This window comes from Daphnia pulex, chromosome 4 (assembly GCF_021134715.1).
Source record: "Daphnia pulex isolate KAP4 chromosome 4, ASM2113471v1".
Lineage (NCBI taxonomy): Eukaryota > Metazoa > Arthropoda > Branchiopoda > Diplostraca > Daphniidae > Daphnia > Daphnia pulex.
Genome location: NC_060020.1, coordinates 8,134,605 through 8,146,766, shown reverse-complemented (window position 1 = coordinate 8,146,766; position 12,162 = coordinate 8,134,605). Strand labels below are relative to the sequence as shown.

Here is a 12,162-nt window from a genome sequence, read left to right as displayed (position 1 = left end):
TTCCACGGGTAAAGAACTCCATCGACAAACCAATCATTGAACACTTCGTCTTATCAGCTCAAGCGTCGATACCTTCCAATGACGTCATGACCGACAACGCCAATTTCAGTCATTCAACGTCTACCAGTAGGTTAACGGATGCCAGTCACGAAGACGAAGCCAGAGCACCCATCACCAATGCATGGCCTTTAAACGATGATCACGGAGATTCTAGTGAAGACGAGGTATTCTTCCTCGATGAAGAATTTTTAGATGAAATGGGAATCGCAGTCGATGGTGAAGACGATGAACGCCCTGACTCTGATTCAGACGCGGATGATCCGTCGACAGCGATAGACATTGAAGTCGACGACGAATCTCAACACGACCAATCAGTGGAAGTCGAATTACAACAGGAATGGCGAAAGTTTTCAGAAGTTAAGCCGCTATCAATATTATGCACATCTCACCGAGGAGACATCGAGCTAACCAAAAGAGACGCAAGCAAGTTGTTAGACAGACACTGGCTAAACGACCAAATCATGAACTTCTTCACTCAGAGTTGCAATCAACATAACATTGAACAAGAGCTTACCAGTGCTGAGGACGTCAACCAACAACAATCATACATCTGCAACACTTGGCTATTCTCAAAATTTAGTTCAATGTCTAGCCACGGAGAACTAGGAAACTATAGCTACCACGGTGTTCGTCGGTATTTCAGACAGCAACCGAGGTCTCCATGGGACCTCGATATCATAAGCATACCAGTTAGTCTACAAGCGTCTTACTGGTTATGTTGCATCCTGAAGGTCAGAGAGAAGGAGCTGCTAATGAAGTTGTCTGGAAAAACGCCATTGGTACGCGCTTTTACTGGTATTTTGTCCGGGACTGGTACACTGGTACGCACACTGGTACGCAATAAATATTTTACTGGTAGAACGACGGATTTTCTGGTACACTGGTACACTGGTGAGCCACTGGTACACCACTGGTAAACACTTACTGGTACACTGGTTTTTACCATAAAAAAATGGTTTAAATTTTTTTTTAAATTTAATGTTTATAACATTTACATGCATTAAGATAATTAAAGAACTAGGTGAAAATCTGGGGCTGCGGCAGTAGCCAACACGATACAGTGTACCATATGCAAGAAGAATGCTAATTAAGTAGTCATGCATTCTATTTGGTACTGTTAATTGCGAACTCTCTTCGTTGGTCTTTGTTGGCTGCTTTCTTTTTTGGAGCTCTTCGAGGCCTTCGGTTTCTTCTTTGTGAGCTCCTTGAAGGCAGCGATCGGTTCCTTGATTAGGCCAGGAACTCCACCAATGCAATGATGACAGTACCACTTCTCATCAAAGTCGGGGAAAAGAGTCGTGAGCATCCGGATCTCCTTATCTTTCTGCACGCAGCACTCGTAGTGTACGGCATAGTGGCACTCTTCCGAATCACAGACATACACTGGTATTCCCTTTGTATCAAGGCATAAATAACAAAACAGACAGTCGCCCAATTCGTCAATGGCTTCCCATTCGCTGTTTTCTTCGTTGGCGTGCGCCAGTGTTAAGTCGTAGTGCCCTTATTCTCCGTCTTCGTCTACTTCTCCGTCTTCATCTTCTTGCTGTTGTTATGATTCCTCGCTTTGGTCCCAATCAGCATTTCTTTTTTTTCCTTGTATTTTGGCTTCGAACTGTGTGTGATGATTCATAAATAAATAGTGAGCTAAATGAATAAAAATGAACCGCGTCAAGTTATTTTTCTGCCTTGGACTTCTTCTTTGTTTTGTTCTAGTAATTGAAAAAATATTAGAAACAAATAATCATTAAACTCACCTCTTTTTGGATCTGTTCTCTTGTAGCAGAGGAACTCATAAAAGCTTTAAAGTTGCCGCCCGTAACAACTTTGACATTTTGAATGTTCTTCTTCGAGACATTCTCAGGTGCGAGTCCTGTGCTCATACTGGCTACTCTTTGAAGTGGTGTGATTTTTGACTTTGTTGATTGTGTCTTGGTTTGCGGGGGAGGAATGACCGAAGCGGAAAGAGATGCCAGTGCCTGCATTAATAAGATAAATATCATCATTTAGAAGTGCTTACGTTCTTCGATTTTGCGTTGGAATTGGGGTCTTTGTCATCAGTATCGTGATTGTCGAATATGGCTTTGCTGATGGTCGACGGTGTCTCGATGGCGCCAGTTGAGTTAGGCTTGTTTCGTTCCTCTACGAAAATAATTTCAAAATTAAATCTGATAACTAGTGCCTACCAATGCGGCGCTGGATAGCTTCAACCTTCTTCTTATATTCGCCAAGTAATTGCTCATCCGATGACGTTTCTGAAGAAGCAAGCGCAGTTAGGTCTGACGTGCTCTGTTGAGTCATTGCGGCGACTTTATCCTGCTTGGAAATAGCAGGAATAGGAGGCGGAGGGACAGACATTGGAGCGGGCTTACCATAGTTTGCGCGGTTTCTCAGTACCTGTTTGGTTTCGAGTTTGATGGCAACTCTAGTCGGGGGCGCCGGCTCGGGTTGGTCACCTGTCGCCGGAGGTGTCAGTAAAAGCTGCAAGCGCTTGCGTCTGGTGGGGAAAGATTGCTTCGTGGCATTTGGCTTGTACAAGCCATTCGTAAAGAGAGTGGGAATTTTGCTTTTCAAGAACGCCGTCGGCGTTGAGTCGTCGACGGCACTGGCAAATAGTTTGAATCTTCGTTGGAACTCTGAATGAGCTGAGTTTTTCAATGGGTCCCACTGGTTCGAAGAATAGAGGTTGAGGTCTTTCCTAAAGGTTAAATGGTATCAGAGTATACAAAATAACAACTTACTACTCTCCATTTATCCTTGAGGAAAACTTTGTTATCTTCCAACCAAATCACAAAGTCCTCGTTGTGTTACTTTATCGATTTCAATGCAATGCGCTTAACCTTTTCTTCATAAGGTAGCCCGTGGGGGTTTGCGTGTAGTATGTGATGATACGCCAGAAATGAGAAGAAGCTGAGTTGCTCTGATGTGTAGCGGCTTGTCGGCCCTCGGTTCCTGTGTAGAGATAAGTGTTGAGACACATTTTTTTTACCGTCGAGATCTTCGAACTGGTGCGTTGTCTAGAGGTTCTTCCTCTTCTCCATTTTCCTCGTCGGCCCCCTCGTACTCTTCGTCGGCATCTCCATTTTCATCTTCAGCGTTTTCGTCGATTGAGTCATTTTGCATCATCTGTAGCAAAGACACTCCACTGCTTGGTGTAAAACTGGTACTGAAACCAAAGCTTGTGGTTGACTGGTTAACCGAAGGTTGGGACACTGGTGCTGAAATGGCACCAGAGCTGGTGGTTGACTGGTTAACCAAAAGTTGGGACACTGGTGCTGAAGTGGCACTGGAGCTGGTGCTGGAGCTCGTGTTTGACTGGGTAAGCAAATTTTGCTGGGCTTGAGTAATGACAGGAAATGTTCCAAAAGCATTATTAGAAATGGTTTGTTGAAGACTCGAATTTGCAAGCATCTGGAGCAACTGAATGACGGCGGGTTGAGAAACATTGGGTTGAGCAACATTGGGTTGAGCAAAATTGGTTGAGCTAGGCTGAGGCAACACAGAAGTATTGGGTTGGGCAAAATTGGTTGAGTTGGGCTGAGGCAAAACTGAAGTAATGGGTTGGGCAAAATTGGTCAAGTTAGGCTGAGGCAAAACAGACGTGTCCTGGGTACCATGAAAAAATGAAACGATGGCCTCTCTTACATTGGAAGTGTTCTCAGACTTGTTTTCAACGTGTCCCATGCAAGCATCCTGTCTCTCATCGACGGGATTGAACTCTGACGATTCTCCCGTAGTAGCTCTACTGGGCGAACTTTTATTTTCCTCGTCAAGTGTAGACGCAGGGAGCATGGTTAAATTTTCCATTTAAAATTTTTCAGATAATGACACTAAAAAGAAAACCATACTTGAACGAGAATTTATGAAGCTAAGAAAGATTAAGTTTCAAATAGCCAGTGTACCAGTGAGCCAATGACGTATTGCCTACCAGTGAACTTGAAGCGTACGACAAAGGAACAACAGATGTCAGCGCATATCCAACATATGTTTTTCTAAAAATACAAAACCCTGGAAGGACTCTGTTAGCACAACAATCATGCAGAATGTGTTCTCAAACTTATTCGGCGACGACGAGCAATGGTGACAGTACACTACTCGAAATTTTTCGTCAGTTGCATGCCACCCTGAGGTTTTCGATTATTATTCTCAGTTTTGCGGTGTACCTATTTTAAAAGACAAGTACATTGGCCAACTCTTTAATTGTTATCATTTATTAGACAAGAGTTATTCCAATTATTGTACTTTTTACGAGTGTACCCGACAACAAGCCAGTGCGGATTTCTCTTTGGCAATAAGACAGGCTACAGTGACATGCTCGCGCGATTCCAAGCTCAAATGGAGTATCTAATTTCAAAAACGAAATTCATCGAGCACTGGAATCGACAGAGATTCCCTGCAGAAAACATGCTTCCGCATTTTTTCTCTGTTTTCACGAATGGCGTACTTGTTGATGTTACTGCCTCTGACGACGCAGTGTTTGTTGTCAATCTCGTCATTGTAAAGAAGTTCTTGTGGCATCCTAGCTATAGAAGAGTGCAAATAGGTATCTGGAGGTATGTTCGACAAAGCTTGGCGTTGAAATATTATGTTAGGTGGAATGTTGTTAATAGTATTTTTTTTATTGGAAGATCTAACAGAGAATGTGTTATTAGATTGATTGAATCCCATGATGTTGCCTTTCAAAAAAGATTGGGATTTCTCTATGAAAACCCAGACAGAATCGCCAGTGCTTAGGGAAAAAGTGTTGTTGCCGGATACTATATCGGCTTCCTTGAAGAATAATCCATCCTTTATTGACTTGTATGATTGCAGTTGATGATGGAGATTCTGTCGGACTCGAATGTTCTCCGGTGTGAAATTGTCCGGTTGACATATAGGATTATTATTGTGATCTCGTTTTATGACGACGATGTTCCTTTTGTTGTGACCAAACAAATAAAATCGGCGGTTGTATAACTCGATAATTAATCGGAAAGAGTCGCACAGCATGTTATAACCGAAACTTTCGTGAAGCGTTCCACGATATATCGTGCCTAGAATAGACCAACACTTAACGTATCTGATTACTCGCTCGATAGTTGCGCGTACGTAGCTAACATAATTGTTATAGAGAGTTTCTGTCTCCGAAAGCGACCCGGTTCCAGGTTTAACAAATGGAACTGTGCACTGAGATCCGTTCATGTAGTGGCAATCTACTATACTGTTTCGAATCGATGTCGATGCTCCGGATTGGTAGAGTCGTTGTCGACCCACAAATTTAATTGGTGGTATGATTTTTCCCAAATTGTTGAGTCGTAATCGAGACCGGAATATGGACCATGGAAAGAAAGAACGTGGCCAAGGTGATCGCAGATTACTTGGAACTTTACAACACATGTCTTGTATTTTCCACTATACAAAGGATAGCGATAGACTGATGCCGAGGGCTTGCGAACTCTTATAGGTAATGAATCTACACAGCCTGTGGTGAACACGGAAAAAAAATGTGGTAAAAGGTTGTCGAGAGAGAATCTTCTGTTGTTGTAGTGGCTCATTAGGTTTGATTTCGAAAGAAGGTAGTGAAGGTACTTTATTTGTTGGTGAAATTTGAATGTTATATCGCCGTAATTTGATTTATTTCCGAAATAAAAGCCACACTGGCTGACAGTAGGATACACTCGTAAAAAATAAAGAAGATGGAATAACTCCTTTCTATATTAGTGAAAAATACTTAGAAAAAAATCATAGTCTTACGGATGGGGTAAAATAGGATGATTGCAGAACCGGGTATAATAATCGAATATAGCTGGATGTACACACACTGACGAAAAATTTCGAACAGTGCATCTTCTCCACAGCATATCCTCTTCGAATAGGTCTGTGAACGCTAAGGGTGTGTTTTTGCTGGTCTTTCCCTCCATCTCCAGCCTGAAACAACTTGAATAACATATGTATGCTTAAGGCATCATATGTCAGCACATGCGTAAACACATGTACCTGTTAATTTTTTTTTTCATTTTTTTTTGTTATATTGGAGTTTTCAACAACAGCAGCATAATCAACAGCAGCACAGTCAACAACAGCACAGTCAAAAGCAGCAAAATCAACAACAACAGAGTGAACAGCGTGCCAGTCAACAGCAGCACAACCAGCAGCAGCATGAGTCAAGTATGCTTGATGAAAACAGCAGGCGTTTGTTACAGGAGAATGATGCATTACCAAGACAATTAGACGAATCCCTTCATCATAATGATGAACTCAAAAGGCAACGAGGTACAGTGATTTTTTCATTTTCACAATTACCTAGAATTGCTGACTGCATCGATGAAGAATCCCTCTTCGTCCGTCCATGGATACTCGAATTCTTCGTCGACGTCCACCTACACCTGCACTAACTATGACATGGTTGTCAACCAACAACAACCTGCAGCTGAACCGACGCTAACGTTGTCACTGCAATCAAACAATGACAAGGAACACAATGATATAATGAAAGAGTATGCCAACTTGGATGGGAAGTGGATTTATCCACAGAATAAATCGAATAACAACACGTCCAACTGCAACGTGGTCGCAAACGCAACCTCAATAAATGAAACTGACATGCGAGGCGCCACCAACCTCCTTAGTCTAATATTTACGCCAGTTTAGGATGAAGAAGTTCCAGAGAACGACGATCAGTCTTCAAATGAAGATAACACCGATGTTACACTAAATAACCCTCTTCGAATCACCTCTACCCCGCCTATCAGGGCATCAGTGAAGCAAATGCGCGATCAACATTCAAAGACAAAGGCCAACAATGTAACAAAGTTTATTTTCTTTTTACATGGATATGATTTCTTAGATTCTCACTGGCCTCGAGCGCTGCCAAAAGTTAAAGACGGGAACACCAAGAAAATAAGAGAAAAGGTAAAAGGAAACCCGCCCGACAAGGAAAATGCCGCGCCTAAGACTAACATCAACCCCGAAAAAAGAGATCAACCAACTTTCAGCCAATTCATAAGCGCTTCTGCTTCTAGACGCGAAACACAAATAACCAACAAAGAGAAAGATGTCGCAGCGAAGCAAAGAAAAGTAAATCATTTTTTTATTCATCAAAATTTCATTATTTATTAATCAACAAACACAGAAAATACGGAAACAACAAGCCAAGGCAGCAAATGAAGCAGCATAAAAAAACAACTATTACTTACACATTAGTCATCTCTAATTCGATGTTAAATATTATTTTTATTATTTTTATACAGAACAAAAAAACAAAAACGAAAAGCGCTCGAGGATGTAATTATTTTTCTTATCTTATTCTTCTAATATTATTTCTCTATTTTTTTATGTTGTTCTTCTCGATCTTTTATGGCAACAAACGTATACAGTTCGAGAGAAAAATCAGCGGCTTACCGAGACGAAAAAGCGAAATAAATACTAAGAAAAAAGAGCCCTTGGACTTCGAAAGCTCCAGCTCTTCCCAACAAGATGACTCCGATGACGAAGACTCAGAGGACAGCGACACCGCTGAACACGACGACGTCAAGGTAGTTATGAATGTAACTGAATAATAATTAATTTCGCGATAGGCGGCCGAAGCATGGAACCCTGTTGCACCTGATGGCTCGCATGAATTTTGTTATGTATGCCTAAACCAAAGAAACCCTATATCTTTGTGACAATGCTGACTGCGGCAAGGGCGTCCACTTGAAGTGTTGCAAGAAATTAGATGGTGAGTTCAAACCTCCTCGCAAGACTGTGTTTTCTACACGCAAAGAAAATAAATGGAAATGTCATTATTGTCTTAAACTGCGTACAGGCGACCCGGTAGCCGATGTCACTGCCCTGAACAACAGAAAAGCCACAACACATTACAGGGAGTTAGACTATTAGAAACAGCAAGCCTTTCCGTTCATCCTCGAAATGCTTTTATACCCAAACAAACTATTTTCGACAGATATCTTCTTGTTTTTTTATTCACACCCTAACCTTGCTTTGTCTAACAATCTGAATAAACAACCAATGAAAATATATAAGTTTTAAGCCCTAAGGAGTTGTCTGGGAATCTGTCATTGGTCGCATCTTTTTTTTTTGTCGTAACGGATGGTCATTGAGAGTGTAACGGAAAGTAACGGGTAGACATTGGGAATCATTGAAAGCGTAATGGGAAATCATTAAGTAAATGACAGGATTATTGGTTGCATTTTTTCATTGGGAAACATTGGTAAACATTGGTAAACATTGGGAACATTGGTTACAAAATTACTGGTATCATTGGAAACATTGGTTAAATTACATTGTAAATCATTGCGAACATTGGCACACACTGGGGGAGATGTGTTCTCGTCGTGGTAATAAACATTAATAAAGATTGCCAATGTTATTTTAAAAAAGAGAGAGAAAATGAAAGAGGGGGGGGGGAGGTAACATCGCTTTAAATCCATTATTTCTGCTTCGTGCTGGCAGTCTTCTGCTTCTTTGTAGGCTTACTGGAGTTAGCTTTTCCGCCTTCTGGTTGTTTGCGCTTGCTTGAGGTGATGCGCTTGATCTCCATTATTGGGTCAGAAGGTAGCTTGCTTGTTTCCTCATTACAGTAGTGGCAGAACCACTTACGCTTCGATGAATCAGGCAGAGCTAACCTCGACTTCGTCTTGGCGTTTTGCTTCACGCAACAATCAAGATGAGCTGCTTTGCCGCATCCGTCCTGGTCGCACACAAAGACTTCCTTGCCGTGCATATCTAGACACACGTAGCAGAAAGTGCAGATGCCTTCTTCATCGACAGCAACCCAAGCCGCAGCTTCATCACGATCGGGGACGCATTCAGTGAGACTTATCTCAGAATTCAAATCATCTTGTAACTCATCTTCTTCGTCGTCGTCCTCGTCATACCTCTTTGCTTTTATTGTTGGATTCGTTGTCGGTGTTGGTTGGCGTATCCTTGAAAAGATTCATGCTAATCTCCGATGGTGTTTGAACAACTGCAGCGAATTTAGATGGTCTATAAGAGTTTGACACTGGCGGGGGTGAAACTGTGTATAGAGAGGGATAGGGATATGGAGCGGAATGTGATGAGCTGACAGAGTTCACGGGAACAGACGAAGATGATAACGAAAGGTCGATGCCAGAAGATGTACCAGACGATCTGGCCAAATCAGAAGAAGATGACGAGGACGAGGAGCTCGAGGTCGTCGAAGCTTTCATTGTTTCGATAATTTTTTTCAGTCTAGCTATCTCGTCTTTTCCTGTAAGTACCTTTGATGTTTGCGCAGCACTAGCAGCTTGAGCTTTTACTTCCTTTGGTTTTTTCGAAACCTCTCGATTGCTGCTCGTCGTTTTTTTTGGATCCGTTTTGGTGGACTTCGTAGGAACACGAGTCTTTGAAGGAGCACTGCTACTCTCCGTCTTATTTTTGGGAACTTTCTCTGGTTTCGGGTCAGACTCTTTGTCAGATTGTTTCTCTTCGCGATCGACTTTTTCCATCTCTCTTTTGCGAATATTCTCGAGTAAAATTCGGCGATGTGGATAAGACTGAATGACTTTGGATGCATCATAGTACTGAGTGAACACACTCTTCAATCTATGCTCGAGAAACATGGCTGGCGTTGCTTCGGCGATAACATTACAGTATGAAATGTAATCGAATTGAAGGGCTGCGTGATGCTGCAAAGTAACCGGGTCCCATAGATTGCCAGAAAATAATTGAATATGATGTCGATCCTAATTATCAATATGACTCGAAATAACTGTTATCACCTTCCTCATCGTGTCAACTGGGAGAAATACGTTCCTGTCCTCGAGCCATATGATGAGGTCGTGGTTGTGAAACTTTGATACCTTTCTTTTCACATGGTCAAGATTCGTGTCGTACTGTTTTCCACCACCGTCAAGGATAAAATGAAAGACCCAAAATGAAAGAAAGGCCAACTGCTTCATAGAGTACTTTGAAGTTGAAAGATTTTTTAGTCTGATAAAGAAAAATTATGAAACTAATTAGACATCAAAAATACTTTCTGGGTTTCTTTGTTTTTTTTCCGGGCTTCGAGTATTTCTTTGTAGTTCGTTGTTCGACTTTGTCTCCGTCGTCACTGTCGTTGGCACTTTCGCTTGCGTTTGGTTCGAATGGTAGATCATCGTCTTCGATGTCATTCGTTTCGATGATGTTGAAATTCAAATCAATATTGGTGGCACTATGCGATACGTCTTCGTCGTTCTCGTCTTGTTGCTGTACGATGTTGTCAAGTGCAGTTTGCTCGAGCTTTTTTGAAAAAGACTCTACTTGTGGTTCTGTTGTGGGTGACAGTGTCTTCATTGGAGTGCTTTTTGCGGCAGCGCTCATCAACAGCTGAAATAAATTAATCGACGTATGATTAGGTAAGTTCATATTAGGTGTGACAGTTGCACACGACGACTGGTTTGGTCTTCGAGGAGTTTCAGAATACAAAGAGTACGCATTACTGCTAATTGGAGGTTGCTGTTGCGTAGGTTGTGTATTATGTTCGGGATTGCTAACAATGATTGTCGATGTCAGCAATTCATGATTGCTGACACTGGTTGTCGATGTGAGCTGAGGTTGCTGTGATGATAGCTGACTCGATTCTTGATTGCTGACACTGGTTGTCGATGTGAGCTGAGGTTGCTGTGATGATAGCTGACTCGATTCTTGATTGCTGACAGTGGTCGAAGCGTCATACGTGTATGCTTCGTTGCTACTTGATCTTTGTCGGTAGGGAGTAATTGGGAATGATATCATAGGTGGCTTCGTGGTAGAGACTGCACGTTGTAATGCTAGCGCAGCTTGCGCAATGACAGGATCATTATTGTCCTTCATCATGCTCATGAACAGTTTCACAGCGGGATTCTCCGCCAGAAGTGCAGGGTCATTTGCCTTTGAAGGAGTCATTTCTTGGATAACTACACGGCTTATCGCAGCTACATCTAGACTCGTTTGTTTTGGGTCTACTAGAAAACATTAGCAACACATAATATACTTACGGACTACGTCACTGGCAAACGTATTAGCAGATCCCGTAGAGTTATGTAAAGAGTGACCAGGTGTGTGTGAATCACCTGAGCTATCAGATATCAGAAGATGACAATAAAGCGTCTTTGGGTCAGCGAGTTAGTCGAAACTACAGGAAACTTACCAGTCGGGAGTCTGGTCGAAAACCATGTAGACGGGAGCACGCCTTGGACCAAGCAGTCAATGCCATGTTGCAGGTTATGTGAAAGCGTCGGGGGAATGGAAGACATAGGACTTAAACGATAGATGAAAACTGAGAATATGACAAGGAAACATAGTAAAACACAAAGAAACAAAAATTGTCATATAAAAAGGTAGCCAGTACCCAATGACAAGTTGTTGCCAATGACAATGCGACACCAATGTTTTTTAACATAAGTAGCGAGCGCATAGGTAACATATGTCATGGCAGGTCCAAATGTATTTTCTTCTCTATTCGGCGAGAACCAACTATGGAGGACATACACAGTGCGCAACTTCTCGTCGGTTGCTGTTCATCCAAAGGTCTTCGAATTTTATATGCAATTTTGAGGTGTTCCCATCCTTCGTGACCCGTAATCAGTTTTCGTTTTTTTTTTTATTTTTTTTTTCAGACTAGAGCTATTTCATCTCCTCTATTACCTACGAGTATACCCAACTTCAAGTCAACGCGGATTTTTATTTGGCAACAAGACTGGCTATAGTGACCTTCTCGCAAGATTCCACTCTCAAATGAAGTACCTCATCTCAAAAACCGATTATGTCCAACATTGGAAACTTCAGCGTTTTTCTAGAGATAACATTTTGCCACATTTCATGTCTATCTTCACAACCGGCTGCGTCGATAGCGTCGACATCACAACCAGAAAACCAAGCAACTCCAAATTACGGTCTTCGATTTACACCGGCAAATCTAAAACATGTTGCATAAAATGGCAAGTGATATGTGACAATCTAGGTCATATTATACAAGTAGACGGTCCTTTCTATTCTTTAGATTACGACGGTACAATTTGGGAGCAGACTTACCCCAATCTCGATCTATGGGTTGGAGTGAGTAACGACAATCCAGAGCACGCCAATAGATACGAGGTCATCATTGGCGACAATCATTATATGACTGGGACGCAATGCGCA

The 12,162-nt window shown here is 42.0% G+C and overlaps 1 protein-coding gene across 1 annotated transcript; it reads right to left on the bottom strand.

Annotated features, from left to right (window-relative positions):
- Window positions 1–1,733: 1,733 nt before the first annotated feature.
- On the bottom strand, window positions 1,734–3,849 carry LOC124192551 (A-agglutinin anchorage subunit-like). The gene is made up of 5 exons (XM_046585907.1): window positions 3,047–3,849; window positions 2,244–2,755; window positions 2,078–2,199; window positions 1,815–2,036; window positions 1,734–1,769 (listed from the first exon to the last, which is right to left on the bottom strand). Exons 1-5 carry the CDS (start codon window positions 3,847–3,849, stop codon window positions 1,734–1,736), a joined length of 1,695 nt encoding a protein of 564 aa, XP_046441863.1.
- Window positions 3,850–12,162: the final 8,313 nt, after the last annotated feature.